At 42.4% G+C, this 27,500-nt stretch overlaps 2 protein-coding genes and 1 pseudogene across 3 annotated transcripts in view; 2 read left to right on the top strand and 1 right to left on the bottom strand.

Moving 5' to 3' along the window:
- Positions 1-2,153, bottom strand: part of LOC308383690 (sorting nexin-16-like) — a 6,093-nt pseudogene extending 3,940 nt beyond the window's left edge. The window contains exons 1-2 of the transcript in view: positions 2,092-2,153; positions 242-311 (exon numbers count right to left, since the gene is read on the bottom strand). The product of the transcript in view is annotated as a sorting nexin-16-like (transcript). The remainder of the gene's footprint in view (positions 1-241; positions 312-2,091) is intronic.
- Positions 1,090-12,830, top strand: ripk2 (receptor-interacting serine-threonine kinase 2). Its single transcript, XM_080861754.1, has 11 exons — positions 1,090-1,949; positions 2,764-2,917; positions 3,472-3,627; positions 4,396-4,547; positions 5,097-5,146; positions 5,242-5,403; positions 5,509-5,594; positions 8,106-8,201; positions 8,470-8,566; positions 8,728-8,931; positions 10,986-12,830. The coding sequence occupies exons 1-11, from the start codon at positions 1,756-1,758 to the stop codon at positions 11,363-11,365; spliced, it is 1,731 nt and encodes a 576-aa protein (XP_080717880.1). The 5' UTR covers positions 1,090-1,755; the 3' UTR covers positions 11,366-12,830.
- A 4,031-nt stretch (positions 12,831-16,861) lies between these two features.
- Positions 16,862-27,500, top strand: part of LOC308413117 (Y+L amino acid transporter 2) — a 12,063-nt gene continuing 1,424 nt past the window's right edge. The window contains exons 1-9 of the mRNA XM_080907920.1: positions 16,862-17,234; positions 17,478-18,010; positions 19,552-19,677; positions 19,765-19,909; positions 24,764-24,887; positions 25,121-25,224; positions 25,336-25,432; positions 25,533-25,682; positions 26,788-26,971. Of these exons, the coding sequence (XP_080764046.1) occupies positions 17,491-18,010; positions 19,552-19,677; positions 19,765-19,909; positions 24,764-24,887; positions 25,121-25,224; positions 25,336-25,432; positions 25,533-25,682; positions 26,788-26,971 (1,450 nt within the window). The 5' untranslated portion in view covers positions 16,862-17,234; positions 17,478-17,490. The remainder of the gene's footprint in view (positions 17,235-17,477; positions 18,011-19,551; positions 19,678-19,764; positions 19,910-24,763; positions 24,888-25,120; positions 25,225-25,335; positions 25,433-25,532; positions 25,683-26,787; positions 26,972-27,500) is intronic.

The raw sequence follows: 27,500 nt of genomic DNA, 5'->3' as shown, positions 1-27,500 counted from the left end.
TATATATATATATATATATATATATATATATATATATATATATATATATATATATATATATATATATATATATATATATATATATATATATATTGGGTGAATGTGCAGTAGTAGCAGCAAGCAGGTGAATTCTGTACATTAATAAGAATAGACATCTGACTATTTTACAGGATAGACAATATAAACATATTTAAAATTAAAGGAATTTGAAATGTACATTGTTCCAACAAGGCCTGCTCACGCTGACCCAGTCCACTGGAAAAGGTACTGGAGTAAATGGAATAGCTATCCGTGGTGGTCTTAGTGACGTACTGTGAACAAGGACACATGGTGAATTAGAATAAACACAGGGGGAACCACATGTACATGCACAGAGAGCATGGTAGTGTACTTACAGCGGATCAGTGCAAACACTTCCAGTGAGTCAGAGCGGGTGAAGGAACTACAGCACAGGGTTTTATAGAATCAAGCTTTGTTTCCCACCTGATCTGTGTAGGGATTGTCTCACTCCATACTCTTGCTGGCTCATCAAAAACACAGGGCAGTTTGTGTGACATTCACGTAAGCAGTATCATAGTACCTGATTTGTTGAAAGTCTGTTCTCGGTTTCAGATTACAGAGGGACACAGAGTCATGTGCTTTATGGTGTGTCTCATCCAACAGCACAAAAAGGGCGCATCCTGTTTCAGTAAATCCTAACAACGCACTTGTAAAAGGTCAAATTTATTACAAAAAATACCTATAATTTCAATAAATTAACACTAACTGTGACTTACCAAAAGGCCCAATTATCACGTAAACTCAAATTTGGAGCGATCAAATTATAAACACATAAAAAAAATCAATAATAATAATAAATTTATTGAGACATCATGCATTTAACTGTCTTATTTGAAGAGTTTGTATAAGATCCTTTAAAGATCTGCTATCAGGATGTCTAAACTAAACTAGGATGTCTAAACCGAAGTTCTCTCAACTAAAACTAAAACCTATACTGCTACTGAAAAGAGAAAGTGCTACTTATGATCACATGAGACGAACATCGTATTTTGACATGTCTTTATAGCGTCGACACATCTGTAGGAAAGCCCCTGTTTTTTGGTGGGGGGATTCCCGCTGCTAAAAATCCCAATATTACCAATTGGGTTCATGCCGCAGGAGGAGGAGCTTTGTATCAGCGAAACTGAAACTAAAGTTGAGGTAAAGGCTCATTTATGATTTATGGTATTTTAACAGCGTGCCTCCTCAGTGTTTTTCCTAGACTTACCTCGCTGTTATCCATATTTGTACTGGGATTCTGAATGCGCTCAGAGGGCTGCTTGGAAAACGGGGTCAACTGTCTGAAGTTCTCCAAACCTACCCTCGTGAACGCATCTCGTAAAAGCCGGAAGCGTGTCGTCATTAGCAACAACAAACGCACCTGCTTAAATGAGCGCGGAGCTCAGCTGCGCTCTTCTTGTTGTTGTTTCGCTTTGGGTCCTGCGCACATTTAACTGTAGTCGCTGGGTGAAGGACAGCTGTCGCCGGTCAGCGGGTTCGCTGTTTATCGGCTGCTCTGTTTTGTCTGCTCGCCTCCTCCTCTGCAACATTAATGGTAGCTTAGCCTGCTAGCAGCCGGCTACGTTGTGGAATGCATGTGAATGGGAGCGCAGTTCCTCTTTGCGTTTATACCAAAAGAGGTAGTTCTGCCTTTATTGGCCAACCCCGTGAGAGATAAATCCTGAGAGACTTCGCGTAAGGGATTCAGAAACTGCTATGGAGCCAACTGCGGGCTGTTTGGATATCGGCAGCCTGACCAGCACCTTGCCGGTGATCCCCCAGAATAAACTGACGGACCTGTACTATCTGAGCGGAGGGGGCTTCGGCACCGTGTTCAAGGGGAAGCACTCCGACTGGAGGACCACTGTGGCCGTCAAGTGCCTGAAGCTCGACTCTCCAGTTATAGAAAGGTACTCAACACCGATCAGGCAACTTCGCGTAACAAGGTCTAGGTCACGGAGACACATTTCAGCCATTTATCGATGAATTGCACTACTACAGAAAAACTTTGTGCTGTTTCAGGATGATGCAGTAAAGTCTGCCTGTACTTACTCCACAGTAACAGCTGCAGCACTTGACCTAATTTGAGTCAAATGTGAGGCCTTCTTGTACATTTCAATGAAATGTGTTCAGAGTGCTCGAGCAGGTTTTTCATTCCTCTGGCAGGAAAAAGGCTAAAGAGTCTCTGTGGCTTACGTGTCCAGTGCTTCCAGCTGGAGGGCTAGTTTGCTCAGACTGACACAAATCTGAACTGCACAATATAAATATATATATAATTATATATATATATTTTAAATCCTACACTCATTCTTTATTTCTGGAAGCATGCAAATATACCACTCTGTTATAAAATTAAGTCCACCTTTTAATGTGAAATTCTTAAGCTTGTTTCACAAAACTGTTCACAACAACAGTGAACCAGGCCAACTGGATTTCAGTCAAATGTCCAGACATCATGACTCAGTTTGGTATTTATTGGTCACCTAGTAATGGGTCATTCTAAACATCTCTGCACAAATTCACAAGTGAGAAAATCTCAGATTTCTGCGTGTAACATTTTTACTCCTCTGTGTAATCAAGAGTTTCAGCAAGATTGTATACGGCATTTTTGGTCTGTGTTTCTAGAAGGATTTTATCTTAAATATTCATTTACCTCACTATCACAAAAGTGCTGTCAGTGCTGTTTTGTTTTTGTTATTTATTCTGTGTCTGGCTGTGTTTCAGAGAGAGGAACTGCCTGCTGAAGGAGGCCGAGGTACTCCACAAAGCCAGGTTCAACTACATCATCCAGATCTTTGGTGTCTGCAATGAGCCTCGTATCTTCTGCATAGTCACGGAGTTCATGAGCAATGGATCTCTGGACCGGTTACTCCATGAGGTAGCTCATCAAGTTCACTTCCTATCACTAGGAACTCTTCTAGTCTGAGCAATGCACCCTTAAATAAACCATTTAGATTGCCACTGAGTGGCACCAGTTTTCTCTGGTTTAGATTGTTAGCTGTGAGAGTTGCCCAGACTACACACTGGAAAAAATGAAGGTTTTATAGTTGTTGCATTTGGATTTTTGTTGCCAAAAGAGGTCAGCTGATGGAGTTGCATTGGTCTGTTGTTTTTCTCTCTTGTGCATCACTCATCATGTGAGTGTATGACTCTTTTTCCTTTCAGCGGGACTATAAACAAAAGCGAAAGCTCGAAGTAATTAGTATCTGATGAAACGTAAAAGAAAGTAGGGAAAGAGAAGCCAAGCACTGAGGGAAGCAGACAGCTATGCACAAGGGAAATTCCCACTGGGCTGAGTGTAGTAATTTTTTCAGTCTTTATTTCAAGCTCTTGCATTGTTTTGTACTTTCACTGTAGTAAAACCCACATTTCCCTCTTTTATTTATACATTTATGATATCTTTAGCCCATCTTTGTAATCTCTGCCTTACAGAAGGACGTGTACCCTGTTCTTGCCTGGCCTTTGCGTTTGAGGATTCTGTATGAGATCGCCCTTGGGGTTAACTTCCTTCACAACATGAACCCACCCCTCGTACATCACGACCTAAAGACCCAAAACATTCTGCTGGATGGTGAATTTCATGTTAAGGTATGCGATAAGTATGAGGTGCGTGCAGAACAGGAAAATCTATGACATCACCTTCAACCGTGTCAGTGTGTTTGTTGGAGCTGTAACAAAAGGTTACAGCTGCTTAGGTGGTTACAGTTATAGTCACATGTATTGTGTACGTTACCAGACTAACTTAGACATAGTGGATAAGCTGCACATACCCTATGTACTGCTTATCTGCTACTCTTTATGAAACATACAATTTTTATTAGCATAAAAAGTATAAACTATATTTTTCAGGTTGTTCAGACTGATTTCTTTTTCTTTCATGGCCTAATTAAAGTGAATATATTATACTCATATCAACTCCATATTTAAGCTTTTGGACTGTAAAACAAACTCCTCTCCTTTAAACTTTCTTCTGATTGGCTGCCCCTCACAAACAGAAGGTTCAAACAGCAGGTGGGTGGTGCTAGTCTGCTGACACTCAGCGCTGTGTGCCTAAGATGAGCACATAAAGATAATACAGTATCAGTAAGAGGGGATAGAGATAACAGTAGAAGAGAAAAAACCTCCCTGAAACTGACTATTTAGGGCAGTTTCAGTATCCACCATTGTAACAGGAAATAAGAAAGGCATAATAACTTCCCCTTAAAGATCCGTTGTTATACAAAAGGCTGTCCTCCCGCTGCAGTTATCAACCTTATTTGACTTTTTGTCACGAATTAATTTAAGACTCGTAAAATGTAAAACTGGCTTTGTATAACTTTGTCTGTCTGCGGTTGCTAACTTTCTGCTTCTCTCCAGATTGCAGACTTTGGCCTATCGAAGTGGCGACAGCTGTCAGTGAGTAGAGGCTCGGGGTCCAAGCCAGCTGAGGGTACAGTGATCTACATGCCCCCTGAGGAGTACGAACCATCCAAGAGCCGCCGGGCCGACGTGAAGCACGATATGTACAGGTAAGACACCAGAACCCAGTAACTATTATGTAGAAGTCAGTCTCAAAATGTACATCCTTCCCTGAAGATTTAGCAGAAAAAGTCTCTATGACTTATCTGTGTTACTATAAACTCTGATAACTTCCGTGTTTGTTGAGCACAATAAGCAGTTAAGGGAAATGAGGCTTTCCTTCCTGTAAAGATGAAACGGAGTTCCTGCCTCAGCTTGCATTGCTTGCATACCACTGCAGGGCCCAGTGTCAAAGGCTAAATCAGTCGTGCCAGACAAAAAAATCAGACCTAACTGTTGAGATCCACGAGTCTGTCAGAAAAGGAATTCAGATTATTTTTCTGCTTTGATAAGAGAGCTCTACTTTCCGCTGATGCAGTCTTTGTAAATTTTGCGCAAGAGGTTACGCTCGCTGCAACGGGTCAATCAGTCATGGCTTTGAGAGTCATCCCTGAAGCTGGCTTGTGGTAGAGTCCCTCAACTATAAGGGGAAATGCCAATATCTGGCAACTTAGTAACTCTTCCCTTAACTGTTTTCCTCTTTGATAATTGGATTCTAGCTATGCCATCATCATGTGGGAGGTGCTGTCCAGGCAGATCCCGTTTAAAGGTAACTGCTCGTTTTGGGGTTTGTTTTTTTTCACATCATACTTTGTTCCTACTTGACCCTTTTTGAGTCACTAATATGTGTGTGTTTATGTTCAGAGGTGACCAATGGCATTCAGATCATGTTCAGCGTGCTGCGTGGTCTGCGTCCTGACACCAGCCTGGAGAGCCTGTCCGCAGACATCCCCAGCAGAGAAACGCTCATCAATCTTATGACAGCCGGCTGGAACGCTAATCCAGATGAACGGCCTTCCTTCCAAAGTATGCTCATACAAATGACTAAAGTGCGCACTGCTAATGGGACGGTAGTTCTGCGTTACGTCTTTGGCAGGATTTAGCAGTGTGATGCGTTTCCTACCATTTCAGATTGTTTGATAGAGCTGGAGCCTATGGTGAGGGTGTTTGACGAAATAGAGTTCCTGGAAGCTGTGCTGCAGATCAAAAAGAAAAAGGTCAGTTTTTATATTTCTTCTTTATGTACCTGTAGGGAAATCTGTGTAGCACTTTTTTTTTTCTTTTGAAAACTACTTTTGATTTATTCAAAATTAAATTTGCATTTCCTCTGATCCACAAAGAGTGTATTGTGGGATGGTATCGTGTGTCTGTCTGTCAGCATGCGCTCAGGTGTGTCAGCTTACAGTAAGAGAAATCTGGTGAAACTAGTTTGAGACAGACTGTGGCTCAGAGTATGACTTTAGTTTCATGATGATGTCTCACAGCCATGCATATGAAAAATAAATGCACAGGCTTTGATGCAGCTATAGCTACAGTGGCGTGCGTGTGCCCGTGCGTGTGCGTGTGTGTGTGTGAACTGTTAATGGCCAGATTTTTACAGCTAGTGCATCACCTAAAGTGTCATAAAATCTTTCCTTTCCTTAGTAATTGCACAGGGGTTCCCTGAATTGGCAGTTTATCACAGGTCTACTGGATCAGCTTGTCACCTTTTCAAATTGATTAGAAGGAAAATGATAAAGGAAAAAAAGATAAATGTGATCTAGAAAAAAAAAAACAGGAAACCAATAAACAGCGGCGAAATGCAGCAGGGGCCTCTGACAGACTCAGTCTGGGGACATTGTGGCTCATAGTTGGGGAATTACTCATTTAATTAGTTCATTATTTTATTTTGTTTACTATGCAAACGGCAAAACAGGGAGATGTGTTGATAAATTGAAAGCTGCCACTAATTTTTGCACATCAAGCTATGATCCTGTAATTACCAGTATCTTCGACGAGGTACTGAACCACTTGCATATAACACCCCCATACCAGCATAGTTTTGCTGACGTTAATGGTAGGGTGGGTTTGGAGCTCTGCAGTTACTGAGCAGAGCATTGGCAACTTTTCCACACTCTGCAGCTCACTCTGTAGTTTTGTAGTTCACTTCAGTTCTGAGTTCCTAAATACGTCCACCTTACAGTAATACCACGTATAGCAGTTAATATCAGTTGTGGAATAGATGGGAAAGGGGAAAGAACTATCAAACTGACTTGTTACAATGGTGGGATCCTATTACAGCAGCATGCTCAAATTCAATGAGCTCTTTAAAATTACCCATTCTTTCGCAAATGTTTGTAAAGGCAGAACACATGGCTTGGTGCTTGATTTCATACACCTGTGGTAATGGGACAGAAAACATCTGAATTGAAGGATTAAGAGGTATGGCCTCCAGCTGGCTGGAAGTTAGCTAACAACTGGACACCCGTGCCCCCGATTTACAGTTTTGTCCAAAGTAGTTAAGTGTTCAAAAACCCAAAATGGTAAAGGAAGAAAAAAGGCAGTCTACCTGAAATGTCAGACTAAAGGATTCAAAGTAAAAACCAATTGGTGATGCCATCTTTTATATACAGTTTTTGTTTGGTGATCATTAAAAGAACTCTTCTTCAAAAGACGGTCACAGGTTAGTGTTTTTGCTTAGCAGACATAGATGGTTAATTATTAACATTAGATACATTTTTTTATTTATAGTTGGCTGTGTATGGACACACACATTTACGCAAGTATAAATGTTGAATGTGCAATTTGGGGCAGTTTAAATTGCACTGTGACTCAGTGAGAGAGATTAAAAACTGACATCATAATTTCCCTTCAGCATATCCTTCCTCTTTATATTTTCAGTGTATATGTGACTTTGCAGTCACATGTCTGTTTCTAATCCGTACTTTCAACAAGCACAAAATTGAACTACATGCAGTTAAAGGCAGCAGGGAACTAACTGTGCTAAAGAACAATCTATAGTGTTATTATTGTCTGTTAGCTGCAGAGTACTGAAGAAAAAAGTTAACAGCGTGTATTTTTAGTACTCCTTTTTTTCCCTCCTCTAAATATCCTCACTTGCATAAGTCACAGAAGTTATGAAAACATCAGTGACCTTTAGTTTTGTTCAGTGTATTGTTATATATGTTAAACACGTTGGTTATACATTATCTTAGCTGGTAATGTACAAACTTGATTCCAACAAAGTTGTCACTCTTTAAAATGTAAATAAAAAGTAGAATAAAGTCATTTCCAAAACTCCTTTTATTTAAAGAAAATTTGTCATTTTAATAGTTAGATGACAGAAACTCGTCTCTAAAAGTTAGGACATGGTCATGTTTACTACTGTGTAGCATCACATCAGCTACGTTAGCAAAGAGCATCACTAGAATGAATGGGTGGATCAGCAGGTTGATGTATACTGTATATTTGTTTTTTTTTTTTATCAACACCAGAACCTGCTGCTTTGTTGGGCAAGTCAATATTTGACTGTGTGGTCAGATACTGCAACATTCTCCTTACACTGTCCGATATAGTTTTATGGGATTTTTTTGTAAATGTAATCCTTTCTTTCAGTGTTAGTGGAATTTTTTTGGTCTCTGTACTTTTTTTTTTTTTTTTTTTTTTAAGCAAGGGATTGACAGTTAAAGTATTTTGAAGTTGACCTTTTTGTTGGTGGTTGTGCCGTATCTCTTTTGCTCCTCACACAGCTGAGGTCACAGTGTTGTTCAGCCCCAGCAGCCTGTCAGAAGGGGAGTGAGGAGGAAACTCCAAGTATGCCAAAGGACAGGCCCAGCCAGTGGACGGTCAGTATCTACTCGTCACCTACACTGAGAATAAAGATGACGTGTGTGAAGCGTGGTTTTTTTGTTTTGTTTTGTTTTGTTTTTTTGTTGTTGTTTTTTTGTTGTTGTTTTTTTAATTTATGCATGTTGTCAGCCGGTAACTGAACCTGAATAATTTACTTGGCTTATAATGAAAACGGTGACATGGAGGGATGCAGTTCAACATGAAGGTGTGTCGTTGTGGTCATGTATGAACATAAATGAAACCTCACCATTTCCTCTGTCGCAGGAGGGCACTACATCAGGCTCGGGGTCTTGTTCCTCTCAGGACACGGACATATCTCTACCGGGCGCCCTCTCCAGCAGCAATGCTGCATCCGCTAAACGTAATGACACCAACACCTTTACCAAGTATCACCACTGATAATCTTTAAAGGAAGTGGTGTGACTTGATGTCATAGAGTTCAAAAATAATACTTTAGTCTCCGTTTCAGTGTATGCTCTGTTTGGCTGCTGGGCACATCACTTTTCTTGTTCTGTTTTTCAGCTGTAGATTGCCTTCCATCGTCATTCATGCCTCACAGTCTGGAGTCTCCACAGTCATTGAAGGATGTCTATGATAAACTAGGATGTGGGGATAAACTGAACGGCTGGACGAATGATTTAAACATACTCAGCAAGCCTGAACCAATCGCCGAATGTGAGACAAAGCTGGTTAATGTCTCCCTCAAAGCACAGCCTCAGCCTCAAGGTACAAGAAGCTCCATCGTGCATCTGTTGGTGTGTGAATGCGTGGACCTGTGTCCCATTTTTAAGTCTTTATGATAGACGAGTGCATGTGAAAAACAGTGCAGCTCATGATTCAGTAGGCTGTAAAACTACGTTTGGCAGCAGTAATGATTCTCTGTACCACTTTATCAGTCTCTCACACGCTCTTCTTTACAGCATTACTTCAGTTCACTGAAGTTTGTGGGCTTTCATTTGTGGACAGCTCTTTGACTGGACCATTTTAACAATTTGATATTTTCTTTTTCTCAGCTGTTCTGTGTTTGGGATCATTGTCCTGTTACATGACTCCGTTTCGGCCACACTTTAGCTGTCAGACAAAGGAGTTCATGTTTGATTCAATGACTGCAACCTGCCTGGGTCATGTGGCTGCAAAACAAGCCTAAATTATCGCCCTTCCGCCAGCATGCTTAACATTTGGTATGAGGTGATTGTGCTGATATGCTGTTTGGTTTGCACCACACATGGTGTTGTACGTTATGGCCAAACATCTCCGCTTTGGTCTCATCTGTCCAGAGGACATTATTCCTGAGATTTGATCAGATGCAACTTTGCAAACTTAAACAATACATGTTTTTAGAGACTTTCTCCTGATAAGATCTTCAAACAAGAACTTGTTCAATGTTTTTCTGAGTGTTTGTCATGAACTTTAGCATATAGGCCTGTAGAGTCTGAGACGTAGCTTTTGGGTTTTTCCCAGTATTGCTCATTCTGTCCATCAAGTACATTTGCTGGGATGTCCAGTCCTGGGAAGATTGTGGCATTGTGTTAGCACAGCTGAATGCTCCAGACGAGAAAATTGTCAAAACTTCTGCTTTTTTTTTTTTTGAGGTGCTCACACTTGCTGATGATCAGTTAACCAAGTGAATTAAATTAGTAACACCCAGCTGCCGCTTAGCTTCTTAATTCCTATGGGAGCAGTAGAGATGCACTTTGTTTTTCACAGGACCTGCCTGTTCTAGTTGCACTTTTCTTTTTGTTTTCCTGGACACATGGTGAAGGAAACTGTTTCCAGGGCCTACTCCGTGGATCGGCTTCCTCCGAGGCGTGGACGTCTATCAGCAGAGAATGTACCTTCACCTATCAGCAGAGAATGTCCCTTAGTCTGTAACACAGTCAAATATATTCTCAAGTAATATTCAAGCATGCCATTCAGCGTGTTAGTACGAGCAGCTCGGGAGCAGCTTGGGAGAACAAGAAAACAGAGACTGCTTTAGATTGTCTTCCCAAAGTGACTCAACTTTATTCACAAGTACAACAGTTTATATAGAGGGTAAAATTCATGAGACAGCAGATTATCAGTTTAAACCAGTACAGACCAAGATAAGGGAGCGTCTTCCTGCCCTTGGGTGAAGAAGCATCCTTTGTGTAGTTTATTAGTTCAGCTACAATTGTGATTATCTCAGCGACATATTTTCAAGGCACAAAACAAAGAGTTCTTTCATTAGTGAAATCTGAAACAAACCATTTGGCCTTCAACAGGCGTCTAAAAGATTAAGAAACTAATGTAGCTGAGGGAGTGATCTCTGTGGTATTTCAACCTTGTACCAGCCTGTGATTCTCACACATCAATTCTTGGGTCAAAGAGAAAAATAACTAAAACAAAGGGGCCTTATTGAATGACAGAGTTTTCCTGCATAATGTCACTATAAAACAATATCCAGTAAATGCTACCATGGTACTAAAATACCTAACAGATGGTACCGATAAGCTATCAACCTCATAATTCATGTTTCTGTGTTTTGCTGGCTCTGTCTAGTACAGGGCATTCAAGCGCACTTCGATCATTTTAGTGTAACTTTTATTTCTTCCTTAAGAAGATACAAATTAGAATCATAGTGATGCTGTTATCGTTCCTTTGTTCTTGACTAGTAGGCCCTGATAGCAAGTTACACTCCTATTCAGCTGATTGGTGTAACGTAACTTTGATTTGTAACACTTTACACTTTTGGTATAAAGAGTATATTTCACCCTTGCAGCAATGTTCAGCAAATAAGGCATAACTTTTTCTTGTTGCAGGTTACTCTCCTCCACCGCGGCACTCTCCTCCTCTGCAAGGTCCCATCTCCCAGTGGATTGCAATCCGGCGTGAGGAAATTGTCTCCCAGATGACGGAGGCTTGTCTGAACCAGAGCTTGGACGCCCTGCTGTCCCACTCCATGCTGATGAAAGAGGATTACGAACTGGTGATCAACCAGCCCACACGCACCGCTAAGGTCCGCCGACTTCTGGACACCTGCGACAAACACAACGAAGACTTCTCCCGCATCGTTGTCCGCAAGCTGCACGACAACAAGCAGATGAGCCTGCAGCCGTACCCGCCTGAAATCAGCTCGCCTATGGTGGCACCAAGCGCACCGTCACTGTCCATGTCCTACAATATCCCCAGGAAGATGTAGCAGCACTCACGGCCAAGACTTCCACATAAAGACTGTGCCAACTTGACACTACAACTAACTCTTTCTTGTTCCGTGTCATCCAGACACTCGCCACGGTTTAGACGGAAGAACAGCTGGTTGAGCAACTAAAGTTACAGGTACAAAAACGTCATGTGTTACTATGGACACGTCGACTCAAGATTTAAGGTTTTATTCTGTATGTTTAGAATCAAAAAGACTTTAACTGAAGCAGTGATTATTTTTTTAATGTTACGGATTTGATGTGAATATTTATTTGTAGTCCCTAAGTGGCTATATTGAGTGGTTTTCACTCTTTTTGGTATCTAATGCTTTTTGTCTGAAGACTATTAGATTAATGTTGGCCTGTTTGTGCGATCGTGTATCAGTATTTGCAGAATGCAAACGTCCTCATTTATTTGATGCAACTAAAGACAGGAGGACTGTTAACTGGAAAACCTGCTGTAAAAATAAGGTTTAACTCTTCTAGCAATCTTTATTCAAGTATCATGTATTTATGGGTTCTGGTCATGTTTACGGCCTGAGTGAGCGAGTGTATTGTTGTTCTATTTAAGCACAAGGTCTACAGAAAGTTTGAATAAGTGTTACTTTAAATAAGCGTTCCTGAACTTTAGCAGCTTTGCCAAACTAAGAGGAAAAGTTGGACTGTGACCCAGTGGCAGACTGCATGGAAAGTTTTTACTCTTCCTCTATTTATCGCCAAGCTAAAGAGAGTCACAGGGTCACAAACTAAAGAGGAAGCTGAGAGGGTAATACAACACCCAGAAAGAGGGATGTGGGTATGTGTGTGTGTGTGTGTCTGCATATAGTGGGTCATTAAAATTGGACCAAGTATGTGCTCTCATTTCTTTCGGTCGGTTCAGTAGCAACCTCACCTCAGAGACTTCAGGCTTATCTGGATCTTTCCAGACTTGACCCATCTTCCACAGACTCTAAGCTGAGATTACAAATAAATGTATTCCAACTGAGCTTCTCTGCAGTAGCATAAGAAAAAAAACCGAATACATGAAAATCCAGCTTTGCTTGTAGCAGATCTTTAGTTTACCTGTTCAGCGTATTTTTCTTGAACGTTGCAACTTTTTTTGCTGTTGCTACGCAGTCTGCTCAAAACAGCAGCAACATGTTTATTAAATCTGTCAGTCACTGACCTGCAAGGCAGAAAACTGTTGCATAAGTATACAATAAGCAAGTACTGGTTTATCTGTTAAACTATACCTTTGTCTGCCACAGGGCTCTTTGTTAGCTCCTTGACATAATAAGCATATATTGTACGTTCTTTCTGCCAGAATATGCTGTAGTTACACAACAGATATTTTCTGTTTTATTAGCATGTGTGCTCCTGCAGTTAACATATATATTCAGTCAATTAGCAAACAAACTGCCTATTTCATTCCCCATTTGGCATCTTTTAATGTGCCAAACATATTTTGTTGTTGTTGTTGTTGTTGTTGTTGTTGTTGTTGTTGTTTAACCCTTCAGTGTCTCAAATAATCAAACATGCAAACCTATTCACAAACTGTCCTACACTGATTCTTAATAACTCCATTGCTTTTGCCTGTCAACACTTTCATCAGTAAGTAATTGTTTTGGTGGGTATGTTATGTGTATGCATGTGAGCTTTTCTTTTTTCTTTTTAAATACACACGGGCCTTGCCGCCCTCAACACTGCCTTCACTTCCTCAAATGGGTGCTTGCAATGACAATATTAAGCCGTGGCTCTGGATTTCAGTACCACCTACAACACATTCATCACAGGACAGTCAGTGTGATTAATTAATGTTTTTTTTCATACACATGTTCTGCATCATTCAGTCCAAAGTGACCACAGTTCAATGAAGACCTGAATCACACAGTGGGGAATGAGTCACAGCACACCAGACTTTGTAAAACACTGTTAGAGCAAATTATGCTCGAATGACAAAATGTCATTTAGATTAGAAAGGCCGAGCAGGGTCGATCTGCTTCCGTATGTTGGACTGGTATTGTTTTTGAAATCTGTGCCTCATATTCTGCTTCTGGTCTCACCTCAAGTTACAGGCAAATGCCTTCTACGTGCATATCAAGCAAAGGTGAGTGAAAATGCTGTAGATTTGATAGTGGTGTGTATATGTTGTAACATATTTTTTACTGTTTTTCTGTTTTTCTGTGATGTGTTTATTTGATACTTGTAGAAATACCAACTGAAAAATACGGAGCTAATTTAGAGCCCTTGTATTCAGTAGTGTCAGCCAATTGAGCAGTTCTGTCAGAGGTTTAACATGTGTAGCTGTGGTTTCAACTAGGATTTTCTTTTTTTATATTGTGTCAAACTCTTCATTAAAATGGCTACTCTGTTTTTAATTTAATTTGGTCTAATTTCTGCTTCTTGTTTTTGTAACAGTAATTTTAAAGGAACACTTTGCTCCTTTAATTGAGCTTCACTGAAAAATACACTTATCTGCCACTTTATTATGTACAGGTTGCTAATACTGAGTTGGACCCATTTTTGCCCTAATTCTTGGCAAAATAAATTCAACAAGTTGCTGGAAACATTCCTCTGAGATTTTGGACCATATCGACATGACTGCATCACACAGTTGCTGCAGATTTATCAACTGCATGTCTGTAATATGACTGTGCATTTGTGAAATATCCCAAAGGAACGCATTGACATGACACATTATCCTGAAGGGTACACAGTGGTCATAATGATATGGACATGGTCAACAATAATACTCTGGTAGTCTGAGGTGATCAGCTGGTGCTAAGTGAAGTGTGCCAAGAACCACACTCTTACACCACTACAGTCATCTATACAGGGCAGGATATGCCAATACCTTTGTTTATGCCAAAGTGTCACTTAAATCACCTTTCCTATGATGTTTGGTTGAACTTGAGCAGCTTTCTTCGACTACATTAACATGCCTAAATGCATAGAGTTGCTACTATGTGTTTGGCTACCAATAACTAGATATTTGAGTTTACAAGCAGTTCAACTGGTGTACATGCCTATTAAGTGCACATGAAAGATGTATGAAGCCACATTGACATCACCTACTGGTTTGTGAATTTTTGGAGCTAGAAGGTATTTGGATTATTTAGCTAGCGCTAGATAGCTTGGCTAGCAAGGTGGATTAACAGCCAAAAACTAGCTAATTGATGCTAACTGCAGTAGAAAAGTGCACACTCTTTCTCAAATACTGAAGATGTCACCAACAACACAGAAATATTCAAGATATTCAGTGACTCGGACAAGCTGAAGTAAAGGTTAACATTAGGGTTGCCAACTCCCTGAAAAATAAATAAGGGACACCTCGTGGCCAGGGCCGGGCGACCCAGTTGTCTTCACCCTTCCCAGTGTGGTGAATTTTCTAGCTCTTTTTTTGTGTGTGAAATTATTTTTTTTAACCATTTGACTTGAAGTTGATTTAAGTAGATGCATATTCTATTCTTTGTGATATGAACACATGTGAAACAAATGATCATTTAGCCATTTATTTTTAGCTCAAAATGACAACATTAACACATAAAACAGGTCTCTTTCTTAAACAGAAGCCTGTCATGCTTAACTTTTGAGAATATAAGTAAATCTTTCTTTAAAAGAACTCTGTCCTGCTTAACTTAAAATAATAGAAAACAATAGAAAGAAAAATATTCTTGTAACAGTGCACATTTAGTGCATTTAGTACAATTGGCTTCAGTTGAGGTATTATTTCAGCTTTTCTAATGCTAATCAGCTGCTCCTGTTTGTAAACCCGCTTGTTCCCATGATTACGCATCTTAACTCATCATCATTATTCATCTATGTATTACTTTTATGTATTAGTCATCAATTTGTTGTAATCATCTATCCTTGCAGTTGTTTATTACACAAAATAAATTATATTATCACACTTCTGGCCACATAGCGCTGATATTCACTGCACATGCCCATATTAACGTTTTCCAGCCAGGTGTTTTCCTTTTCCCATTCCTCCCAGTACTTTTGCAGCCTATTTTTCTTTCTCTGAGGGGAACAAACATTGCTGCTCTAATGCTGGGCTCACACTGTGCGGTTTTAGGCCCATTTTGAGCCGATTTTTGAGTGATCGGACCGATTTTGGCCTTCATCGTGCGTCGTGTAGTATACGTGGGGTAACGAGAAGTGATTAACACCTCACGACCAGCTCCCGATCATCAATCGCTCGTGAGGGTGTCACCACAGGCGCTCACACTGCTCGCGCGCAAACACGTAAACGTCGGTGAAAAAGACGGCGCAGCACGGCTGTGCAGCGTGTGATCTGGACACAAGCGATGGAGGCACAACTTGTAGAACTTTGGAAAGCTCATCCGAGCCTTTTCGATGTGGCATCACAAAATTATCACGACCACAACAACCGTGAAAATAGTTGGATCTACACTGCTGCTCAATCACAGCTGCCTGATCAATGTTTTTCATTAGCAATTTAGCAAAGTTGATGGTGGTGGTGTGTCTGTGTGAGTGAAAGACAGAGAGAGCGAGCGACAGATTTTCTGTTATAACCTTCATGTTATGGAGGCACAGTGTGAGCTCTCAGGTCGCATCAGAGCATCGGGCCGTATAGTGTGAGACCTGCATCGTGACATACGAACTTCTAACCCCTGCGAGTCAATCGTGCAGTTTGAGCAGGAGCTGAATAACGTGACTGAAAAAATCGCACAGTGTCTGCCCAGCTTTAGGTGTACTGTCGTCCGAGACTTGCACCGCAGTGTCGGCGTTTGTTCCCCTGTTGGCCATGCTTCTTGTTGTGGTCATCTGTTGTCTTCCGGTATTTTCTCCGCAAGCGACCTTTCCTCGACCAATGAGATGAGCGGTAATCTGAATTGTCATACTCGAATTGTCATAAGTGTGCTGTCAGCTCATTGGTCACAAAGCAGGAGAGGGGCTGGGAATTATGCTTTCAAACAAAGTGTTAATTCCATTAACATTTATAGACTACTTTTGATTCTCACTGTATTACGGGACAAAGTGCGTCCCTTATTAGCTCAATACGGGACGTGTACTTTTGTTTCTAAATACGGGACGATTCCGTATTTTAAGGGACGGTTGGCAACCCTAGTTAACATACAACTAGAGGCTTCATTTGCCTATGTTGGCATACACCTGTTAGCTTCACAATCCATGACTTTAATGTTGAGTACAATTTAAACAGTCGAGTCTTCATCCTCATGGGCTAAATTACCAAAATAATTTTTGTAGAAGGCTATAAACATGTATATTGCTCCTGTAAAGCTGGGCATTTTAACATATCATGTGAGGACTGACTTACTTTTGAGCCGACCTCAAGTGGAAGTTGCACTTTTAGCCTTGGAGTTGGCTGCTTGGCAAGAAATAGTTTATTCAAGTTTGTACTTCACTTATAGATCGTTCAACAAACAAGCTGCTGGACATAGCTTTCTAGTCATTTTCCTGGCCTGCAGATGTCTACAAGGAGGCACAAAAACTCATAGTAGTAGAGTCTTCCTTCTGTATACCAGGGATGAGGTGGGTTATGCCCCTGGAAACACTCCCTGCAAATTAAGATAAGCTTAATGACACTTTTCATCACAGTATAAATAACTATCCTGTATGTCGGGTCAATTGGAGCTTGGCTCCCTCTGTCTCAGCTGTTGAAGGCTCTGTGTGGGCAAGAACGTCTGCTTGTCTCTGAAAATAGCACAGGGGGCAACATGAGAGTGTGGCGCAAGAAAAACACACGTTATGGAAGGGCTGACCTGCAGAGATTGCAACATCAACCATCCTGTTGGTGCCTCTCAGATGTGATCTCCCCCGGTGCCAGACTGGTGTTTCAGACCTGAGTGGTGGCCTGAGACAGACTGCATGTTCAGAGGAACAGACAGACTTGAAAACAAGGTAAGTTAATCTTTTGTTATTTACATGCCTGTATTATATGTCATGAGTCACTCGTGCTGTTCATTTATATCTATAATTATAAACAAAGGGGAGTGATCTGTGTTGGGGATTTGCATGCTTGTATTCTTAAGTTTGAACATGTGTCATGGAGAATTTTTTATTTTTTTTAATACATTGTGTGCTAGGTAAGTCTGTTAAATTTGAATAATCCCATCTAATTTTTCCCTATCATCTCCATCTCAGCTCTGCTGGAATAATGGGGGATCTGAGACAGACCATTGGGGTCATGTCACAGACGATATGTCCGAGCTCACGAGTTCCATCTGAGGAGGACCTAAAGGCTCCAAATGGTGTTAAAGAAGAGAAAATGCAGCTGAAGAGGGAGATTTCTCTCCTGAATGGGATCTGCCTCATTGTGGGCAACATGATCGGCTCTGGGATTTTTGTTTCACCAAAGGGCGTACTCATGTACAGCGCTTCTTATGGACTGTCGCTGCTCATCTGGGCTCTTGGCGGGATCTTCTCAGTGTTTGGGGCTTTGTGCTACGCAGAGCTCGGCACCACCATCACCAAATCTGGAGCCAGCTACGCCTACATCCTGGAGTCTTTTGGTGGCTTCTTGGCTTTCATTCGTCTGTGGACGTCCATCCTCCTGATCGAGCCAGCCAGCCAGGCTGTGATTTCGCTGACATTCGCCAACTACCTGGTGGAGGCTTTCTACCCCACCTGCCAGCCGCCGTATGCTGCTGTCCGCCTCCTTGCTGCAGCCTGTCTCTGTAAGAAACACAGCTGTGTCTGAATGAGTGTGCCCACTGGGTTTTGTATTGAGCTGTAAATGTGGATTTTTAAATGAAACAAAATGTGCTGTTGCAGTTTGCTGCAGAAAAAGCTTAAATTTACTAACTACTCACATTTGACTCTAGCATGCTTTTGGTATACCTACGAGTTCATGGTCGACTCAATGACAGCAAGGACATTGTTCCTTAAGTCTTGTAGTTTGTTTAGATGCAACTTTGCAAAGTTAAGCTATGCTGCCATGTCCTTTTTAGAGAGAAGAGGCTTTCTCCTCCCAACCTTTCCAAACAAAGCTATAGTCATTCAGTCTTTCTTTCTAAGTGCACTCTTGTAAACTGTAACATTTAACATGTTTACTGAGGCCTGTAGGGTCTGAGATGTAGCTCTTGGGGTTTTTTGCAGTTTCTCTTAATGTTGCAGTGTGACCTTGGGGTGATTTTGTTGGAACATCCACTCCTGGGATGATTGCGACATGTGTTAACACACACTTGAAACTCTAAACCACCAAACCGCTAAAACTTCAGCTTGATTTCTGTGGAAGGAGTGAGAATGCACTTATTTTCTCAATGCCAAGTCTAAATTTGTATCAATTAAAGCCATTTCATTTCTTTTTAACCTCTACAAACAATTATTAAATTAATTAATAAAGCATCTACTTGGTAAACCTTGGTTAAACACATTCCTGCACTGGGTTTTAATTACATAATTATGGTGATACAATCCAATATTGCTACTTGTAATTTTACCCTGATATAGCCACAGCTTATATTAAGTTACTACTGATGAACACCTACCCTTATCCACTCCTGCCAGTTCGAAAACAGAGCCCAGGGGCTCAGTGGTTAGTGCTCTTGCTTCACTGTTTTCTGTTTCAAGCTTGGGCCTGAATTTTCTGTGTGGAGGTCTAGTTTGTCACTGGAGCTGCCCACTGCTAATGCTTCGAATGACTCAAATTAATTTCCTTACAGTCCCTAAACATGTATATCTTGCAGAATACAGTGTGGCTTTTATTGTGAGGCAGTCAGGAGAAATGTAAAATGTTTTGTTTCGTTTCGAATAGTTGAGTAAAACCAGATTAAAAGAGCTTTAGTGCTGCCCACAGTCACATCTGATCTATTCATGCCAGTACCAAACCCGATAGCCCTTTGTAGTACTGGCATAAGCTAAAGTTAGGCTGCCAGTCCCATGTCACAGAGTTTTGCAGTGATTGGATTGCAGACTGTAGCAAGCAGAAGTGTTATTTACGTGAGAGAGCAGCGATGCTGTGAATCACCCATCGCTCTACCAAGAAGTGTGATTCTGTTTTGGTATCCTCGAGCCATTTGCAGCCCACGTGACAGAAAGAAAGGAGCAGTGTGAGAGAGTCAGGTTTCTGTTTGCTACAAACTGCTTTAGTTTCACAAACTGCTGGCTAAACTGCTGTGTCATGCAGGATTCCTTAATGTACATCGTAGAAAGCAGAAGCAGTGTTTCTGTGTTTGGTCATGTTTGTTCATTGCCTTCATCCTCTACTTTGTTCCAGGTATCCTCATCTTCATTAACTGTGCTTATGTGAAGTGGGGGACTCTAGTGCAGGACATCTTCACTTATGCCAAACTGATGTCACTTTTCCTCATCATTATTATAGGAATCCTGAAGATATCCAGTGGTAAGTGAAAGTAAAAGTAAGAATTCGTGTGGGAAAGCTAAATAAAATGTTACACTCAAAGTAAAACTCGATCTTGTCTTTGTGTAGGAGAAACGAAGAGCTTTGAGAACCCGATGGAGGGCTCCACGGCAGACCCCGGCGCCATCGCTTTGGCCCTCTACTCAGCTCTCTTCTCCTACTCTGGCTGGGACACGCTCAACTATGTAACTGAGGAGATTTGTAACCCAGAGAGGTGACTGAGGCAGTGAAATGAAAAAGAAAATGCACTCAGACTCGTACGCTCGAGGCTCCATGGCAACTTCTGACTAGATTGTATTTCCTGCTTTTAGCTTAGTGATGAGAAATCCACTAAAAGTTAATTTTTGACAGTCCTGATCAATCAGAGTAGAAGGGTTAACATGCCTTTGAGCAGATTAGCTGAGATAGTACAGACAATAAAAATGAGCCACTGGACTCCTGCACTAAAACACAGCACTGACTATATTTTTAATGTCCACTCACAGCATTATACATCTGTGTAACGAGAACAAACAAAAAACATGACGGAGAATCATCTTAATGAAAGATTCGTGCAAAGCTGCTTATTTTGGAACACCATTAGGAAATCACAAATATACAGTGGCCCAATAAGAAAAACGCTGCAAAAGCACACAAAACAAAACGGAAATAGGAAAAAACACAAGGGAAGTGTTTTTGGAGAGACAATAACCCGACGGACCAGTTGCAGGAACCCAAAACCATGCTACGTATAATACTGATGATGGATTTTTATGCTAATAGTTAGGCTAACACACTTACCTCTCATCTTTTCTTTCCTCACAAAACCGATAGATCCTCCACTACTTTTAAGTGTCTCCCAGCGCAATTCTTAGCATATTTTGGTTCCTGCAACTGGTCCGTGGAGTTATTGTGTCCCCAGAAACACTTCCCTTGTGCTTTTAGAAATCTGTTTTTTTCCTATTTCCGTTGTCGTTTTTCCTATTTCTGTTTTCTTATTGCTGGTGTTTTCTTAAGTTGCAGTCCGTTTGGCCTCTCTGGGCCACCATACAAATAGCTATTTGTACGTAGATTATCAGATATCACCGACATTGAAGTCAAATAAATTCTCTCTAGATAACTTAAAGGAAAGCCCCCAAAACTCTGAAAGAGTGACTGTTTAATAGCCCTGATAAAATAAGTAAATTTCTCTACAGCCAGTGTTGTAGCTAAGGTAGAAAACCAATCCTATGAGTCATTTTCCGTGTTACAGCAACAACTCTTCTTACCAATAACAAACACATTTCTAAAAAGCTCTTTTGATTCTGTGAAATGTTAAAATTAGCAGGATGCAAACCTAATATAAAAGCTTAGGGTCAGAAGGTATTTGTTTGAAAATTTTGTGTTTTGCATTGAATGTTTCACACATTTTCTTTAAATCCACAATATTGTAATTATTGTGCTTTTCACCTTCCAAAAGGCAGGTCATTGTTTTGTTTGCTCTTAGAAGCAGCAGATATTTTAAGCAAAAAAGTATTTTAAAAAAACTACACTACACTACATCCACGCTCTATGGTTCTGTCCACCAGTTCAGAAATTTTGGCGTGAGATATGGGAAGACTTATCAAAGTGTCTGAAATGTAACATTCCAGCCTCCCCTTTAGTATGCTTGCTGGGCGACTTGGATGAGGTCACTGCAGAAATAAACACAGCCCACGTTGTTTTTACTGCCCTATGCATTGCCAAGAAAATGGTCCTCATTAACTGGAAAAATAAAAATAATCTTAATTCTAACCAATATAGAAACCATCTAATAGATCACATTAGTCTTGATACAACATCTGCCATCACATTTGATCATTTGGGCTCCTTTGATCGGCTTCATCACCTAGTGGGGGTGGGGGGTCATGGTTTGGTCCTGCCTTCGCTATTGTGGTTGATATGGGGGTAGGGACGGCCTTAGGGCGTCTGGGGAGTCCCTAGGGACGTTTCCCTAGAGGGACTAACCTGGGGGATGTGGCCATGACCTGGTTAGGAGCTCTGGGGCTCTTGGATGGTGTTTTCCTTGTGGCTGCGTACAGTGGAGATGGGGAGGGTCTGTGCTGGCGGACGTTGGTTACTGGCCTGGTAGCCTGGCTGCCCCTGGGAGGCTTGGGGGTCTGGTGGGTGCTCCGCCCCCCGGTCTGGGGTGCTGGCCGGGCCTTGGGGGCTTGGGTCCTGGCTGTTGTGTCGCCGGAGCAGTGGGCGGGTGGGTGCAGGGGGGCTCAGCCCCAGTGCAGGGGACCTCTGGTGTATCGGCCCTACTAGGGGGCTCTCTAACTGGTGGGGAGGTTGTTATATCTTTGCAGGTGGTCTCCTCACTACAGGACCTCACTCTGCAGGTGGGGGGAGAGATATAGGAGAGGTGGAGAATGAACTCAACCTGGGTGTCTATTGTCTTGTGTAGTTTGGGAGTTGATTGGATGATGGGGTGGGTGCAGTTTTCTCTGGGGTGGAGTCGGGTGGGCTGCCCCGGACTCTGTGGGGCTGGGCGGTGCTGCTGCTGCGGGCCCCGGTCCGGATGGGTCTGGGCCCCCTTGCCCTGGTGGGTTCCAGAGTGTGGGGGTGCCTACTGGGGTCAGCGGGGGAGCTGGCCCCAGGGAGGGGCCGCTTGCCCCTCCCTTTCTTCCCTCCCCATCCTCAGCTGCCTCCCTATTCCCGCTCTACCACACCCACCCACACACGCAGGGCTTGGGGTGCAGGTATGTCACCAGGGTGCAGGGGAGGCACTCCCCCTCTGTCCCCTTCTGGCCGCCTGTGCCTCAATTTTATTCGGCAACCTAGACATCCACATTACTCACACTCTCACATAACACATACATATAGGGCCTTGGGGGTGGGCACGTTTTACAGCATCCAGAGGATGGTCGGTGTACTCCAACCCACCTCTGGCACTGGTGCCCTACCCTCAATTTTAAATGCATTTAGACACTAAGGGTTTTCGGGAAGAGCCGTGCTGCTCTCTGAGAGGAAGCTAGTACCATGCTCTCCTGAGTTTTAAATGCAGTTTAGAACAGCACACAGCAACACTACATATGAGCGGGCGTAGGGAGGTTTGAGGTCTTCACTCACCCCGGTTCTGTTAGCCGTCAGGGCTGGGGGGCTGGGAGGAGGTGCTGGCCGTCAGACTGGGGTCTGGGATGCGGGGCCTCCCTGCTACTGCAGATAAGGAGGTGGTCCGCTTGCCTCCACCCCAGAGAGAAGGGTTACATCTCCTGGGTCTAGGTGCGGCTTGCCCCTCTGGGGGCGGGGGTACCTGGACCTGGGATATAGAGTATGTTTGGGGAGTGTGACTGTCTGTGCAGTGTCTATTTGTGTCTGTCTACACGTCGGATGAGTGCCGAGTATTTGATTGTGTATATGGGGGTGGGAATGCACGTTTGTGTCTGCGTGCGCCTGTTCGTCTGTGTCTATATGTCAGGTTAGACTCCACCTCTCTGGGAACATCTCAGGCCCTCTAAAGTACGGAGGCCTATCTCCCCTCACCACACTCCCTGCCGGTGGCTGATGCCCTCAGACGTTGCTGTGTTGGTGGTCCTTGTCATCTGGGGCTGGGCGCTCATGTATGTACCGGCTCACTCCTGGTGGCCGATTGGCGGGGCCGGGCGCCTGTGGCCCGGCTGGGCTCCTTCCGGGGGACGGGATGCCCTCAGGCCTCTGGCCTCTGGGCCTGAAGCTCGGTCCTCTCTGGCACAGCTGGCTGCCGGCAGAGCCCGCGGGCACGCCACTGCAACCCCCTCTGGCCTCTGCTCTGTAGCTGCGGGGTGACCTCTCCTTTGGGGCTCTACTCAGCTCTTCCCAGGAGGGTGGCACGGTTCCCCCCCCCTTTGGTGGTCCTCCTCGGGTCCTCGTACTCTGGGGCCTCTGGATGTCTGGGGCCTGGATCTCCTCCATACCTGCTTCATACCCTGGAGGACGGGGCTGTGGCTCCCCACACTCCCTAGCAGATCGTTACATGGAGAAACCTTTGGAATACAAGCGTGCTGATCCACACAGGTATGCACACAGGTGTACACACGGGTGTTCACGCGGACTACACCTTTCTTGGCTGCTGCCTCAAAGCACATTGTGCGCTGTCTATCTTGCGTGCTGCACAATATCATTTATTATTTAGTATCTACTGATATCTACTGCTAGCTAGTTTATTGTGATGGTGCTGTTTTTTTTTTTATTATGTTGCTCTTTGTTGTTTGCTTTCTCTTCTGTTTTTTTTTTTTCTCCATACAGGTGACCCAGGTGTTTTGTTTGTTTGTTTGTTTTTCTTTCTTTCTTTTTTTCTTTCTTCTCCCCCTTCTCACCGTCTCTTCTCCCCTTTGGTTTTCTTTCTCTCCCTCTCTTTCTTTCATTCTTTCTCCCTGTCCTATCCCCCAGTCATGTCTGTCCCGTTTGTAGCAACTGCAAATAAAATAAATACATAATTATAATAAAGGTCAATCAAATGGACCAATATGACAAGGCCATGATGATCCACTTGGTAAAATAAATCCGCTTGGCATCTTTCTTGGCCTTAAGACAACAATTCTGATGGCTAAAGATCCAAACGGGACACAAAAAAAACAAAACAAAAAAAAACAAAAAAGAAAACTACACTACAGAGGCATTACACACTACCTGCCCATCACCAGACTGTGTGCAGACCCATTTGGACACCAGCTGGGAACGACAGCGAAGCATGCAGTAGCTACAGAGTCCTTCAAAAACTGGTGGAGACCAAAACAAGAGCTAAAAGACAGCGAATAGTGGACATTTATAAGACAGAAAAATGCTTGACTCCCAAAGAAGAGCTACTAAAGCAACCTAAATGGTGATAATACGCCTAATTTCATTATCACAGGTTTAACTGCAGATGATTTCAGTTACTTTCACGAGTCTTATTGTAGCACAGCGTCCCATAACTGTCTTTTAATCACTATCTGAACACTTTTAAATTGTATATTGTTGGCATGAAACCAGCTGCTATTCTTTGTCCCAGCTCTGTGTAAAACATATTCCTGAACAAAAGGAAATGAAGTGTAGGAGCTGAAGTCAGATTCTTCTGTAATCGCCGTGTGTGATTATGCTTTTGTTGCAGAAATCTGCCCCTGGCCATCGCCATTTCCATGCCCATAGTGACCATCATCTACCTACTGACCAACGTGGCGTACTATGTGGTTCTAGACATGTCCTCTCTGCTTGCCAGTGACGCTGTCGCTGTGGTGAGACACCTGAGAGTTTCGTTCCTGCTAAATATAGGTCTGTTCAGCTTAGACCAGGACATTTTGTTCTCTGAGATGAAAACAGGACTTGAGAAAATAAAGTAATGTAACATCTACGTCAGCTGCAGAAAATATAAGGGTTTAAGGCCGCGACAGACCCTTAGGAAAACTGCTCAGATCTCTTCATCGTCAATATGTAGTGTGAATTAACCAATGCAAATGTGACCCCACAGACATTTGGAAATGCGGTCCTGGGGCCGTTCAGCTGGATCATCCCTGTTTCTGTAGCCATGTCCTGCTATGGAGGACTCAATGCTTCCGTCATTGCTGCTTCACGGTAATGAGAAAATACAGAGTGTGTCCCAACTTACGCTGTGATGGCACTTGTGATGGAAGTATGACTGATGAAGTATGTTCCCACTAACCTTCCACCTCGCTGATCACACAGGCTGTTTTTTGTTGGAGCCAGAGAGGGTCACCTCCCCAACAGTCTGAGTCTGATTCACCTGAAGCGCTACACGCCCATACCTGCTCTGCTATTCAACGTTAGAAACAAAACTGCCTTGTAAAACACAAATGAACGTGTTTCATCATACCACGATCCCATGGGGATTCTTTACTTGTCCTTGTGCTGTGTGGCTACAGGGCTTAATGGGCCTGATTTTCCTGTGTGTGAGGGACGTGTTTCAGCTCATCAACTACTTCAGCTTCAGCTACTGGCTCTATGTGGGTCTCTCTGTGGCTGGCCTCATCTACCTACGCATCACCCAGCCGGAAAGATACAGACCTGTCAAGGTGACGCTTCTTTTTTTTTTAAGTTCGACCTTTTTTGAAGAAAAGGTCAGAGATCCAAATAACATGATATTTAGGATCCACATACATCATTCCCTATATGCCTCTATGCTGTCAACACCAACAATGCCAGCAGGAAACCTAGCTTTAAATAGCTATATAGCATTAATATCATATCATTCTGACATTCAGAACAATCTACTATCCTTGATAGAGAGGTCAGAGGTCAAATATGGCATGATATTTTATCATATACAGGACTTTCTAAATGTTACCAACACACACCACAGCTGTAAGAGGTTATAAGAGGCAGTCAGCAAAGCGTTGGCTTTGGTGTGATATCTAGCGCTCAGTAGGTTTACATACAAACATTTGAAAACAGGAAAGCTGGCATGAACGGTGCCAAAGAGAGGAACCGAAACTGATAAGGGTGCGTGGCAGTCTGGGATCTCAACTTAAAACAGGAAGTCACGAGCACATTAAGAAAGGTCAGATATGTATTTTGTTTGACGTGACATCATTTCTGTATGCTAGCTTGCCAACTTCTTTGACCTTCACAATTAACGTCACCAAGTTTATTTACACTAGATTAACAATTCATGGTTTAAAGATTATACCCATTCAGCTGTAGCGCTGCTGAAACACTAGCATGAATGAGGAGAAAATGCGTGACTTGCCCCTCGTTATCTACAACACAAAAGCAACAAATACGCATTTAAGAGCGAATTAAGCTGTTGAGTGGTTGTAAGAAAATATAAAAACATTTTCAGATTCTGCTAAAGTGCTGTCCCCAAATCTGACCTCTCCCATCACAACAAACTGTTTTCACTTCCTGCTACTGCCATCTGTTCCTTGTTTATACATCAGCTTCCATATGATGAAATAAAATCAGGAATTGTGTAAAGAAAGAAAGAAATATAAATAGTTACCATAGTTGCATGCACTCAGAATTAAAGTGTGGTGTTGTTTTGTGCACACTGAGTGATTATGAACGTAAAAAGGTGGTGAACACTGTGTTTTGAACCATTGCTCTTCATGTCAACATACACATTTAAACACTCAGAGATTCTCAGAAAGACTAACCAGATGTGCATGTCTCTCTTCACAGCTCACCTTGTTCTTCCCCTTCATCTACTGTTTTTGTAGCCTGTTCTTAGTCATCGTCCCTCTGTACGGTGACACCATCAACTCCCTCATAGGAATTGGTATTGCACTGTCTGGTGTGCCAGTTTATTACGTGGCCATTTACCTGCCTGAGGAGAGAAGGCCTAAATTCATCCGCAAACTAAACAGTAAGACTTAAAATCTATATTTTATACTGTTTTCAGTTTTTCTCTAGGCCTCGTTGTTGGTTGAATATATAGTCATGTGAAAAACTAAGTACATCTTTACTGCTTCCATAGGAATGCAACAATTGCAGTGAGAAAGAATGTGAGAGATGGCATGATGTTCTAACCTGGCAGCTCAGCTTAGGTTTGCAAAGTTGGATCAACGTTTTCTGGACAAACGTAGAGATGTAAATCAAACACAGCATATCAGTGCAAACACCTCATACCAACTGTAGTGGAGGGTGATGGTTTTAGCTTATTTTGCAGCTGTGCATAAATGAATGGCTGCAAACCTCAATGAACTGAAGCAGCGTTTTAAAGAGTTGGCCAAAATATCGCCACAATGATGTGACAGACTCATAAAGTAATACAGAAAGTGATCGCTTCAAGTTATTGCCGTTAAAGGTGGTTTCACAAGCTACAAAAAGATTTTCACAGGACTGCATAGCATTCTGTTCTTTTCCTTTTTCAAAGAAGTGAAAACGCCCTGATT

Source organism: Rhamphochromis sp. 'chilingali' (assembly GCF_963969265.1).
Source record: "Rhamphochromis sp. 'chilingali' genome assembly, chromosome: 16".
In the NCBI taxonomy this organism is placed as follows: domain Eukaryota; kingdom Metazoa; phylum Chordata; class Actinopteri; order Cichliformes; family Cichlidae; genus Rhamphochromis; species Rhamphochromis sp. 'chilingali'.
This window is presented reverse-complemented; position numbering and strand designations above follow the sequence as displayed.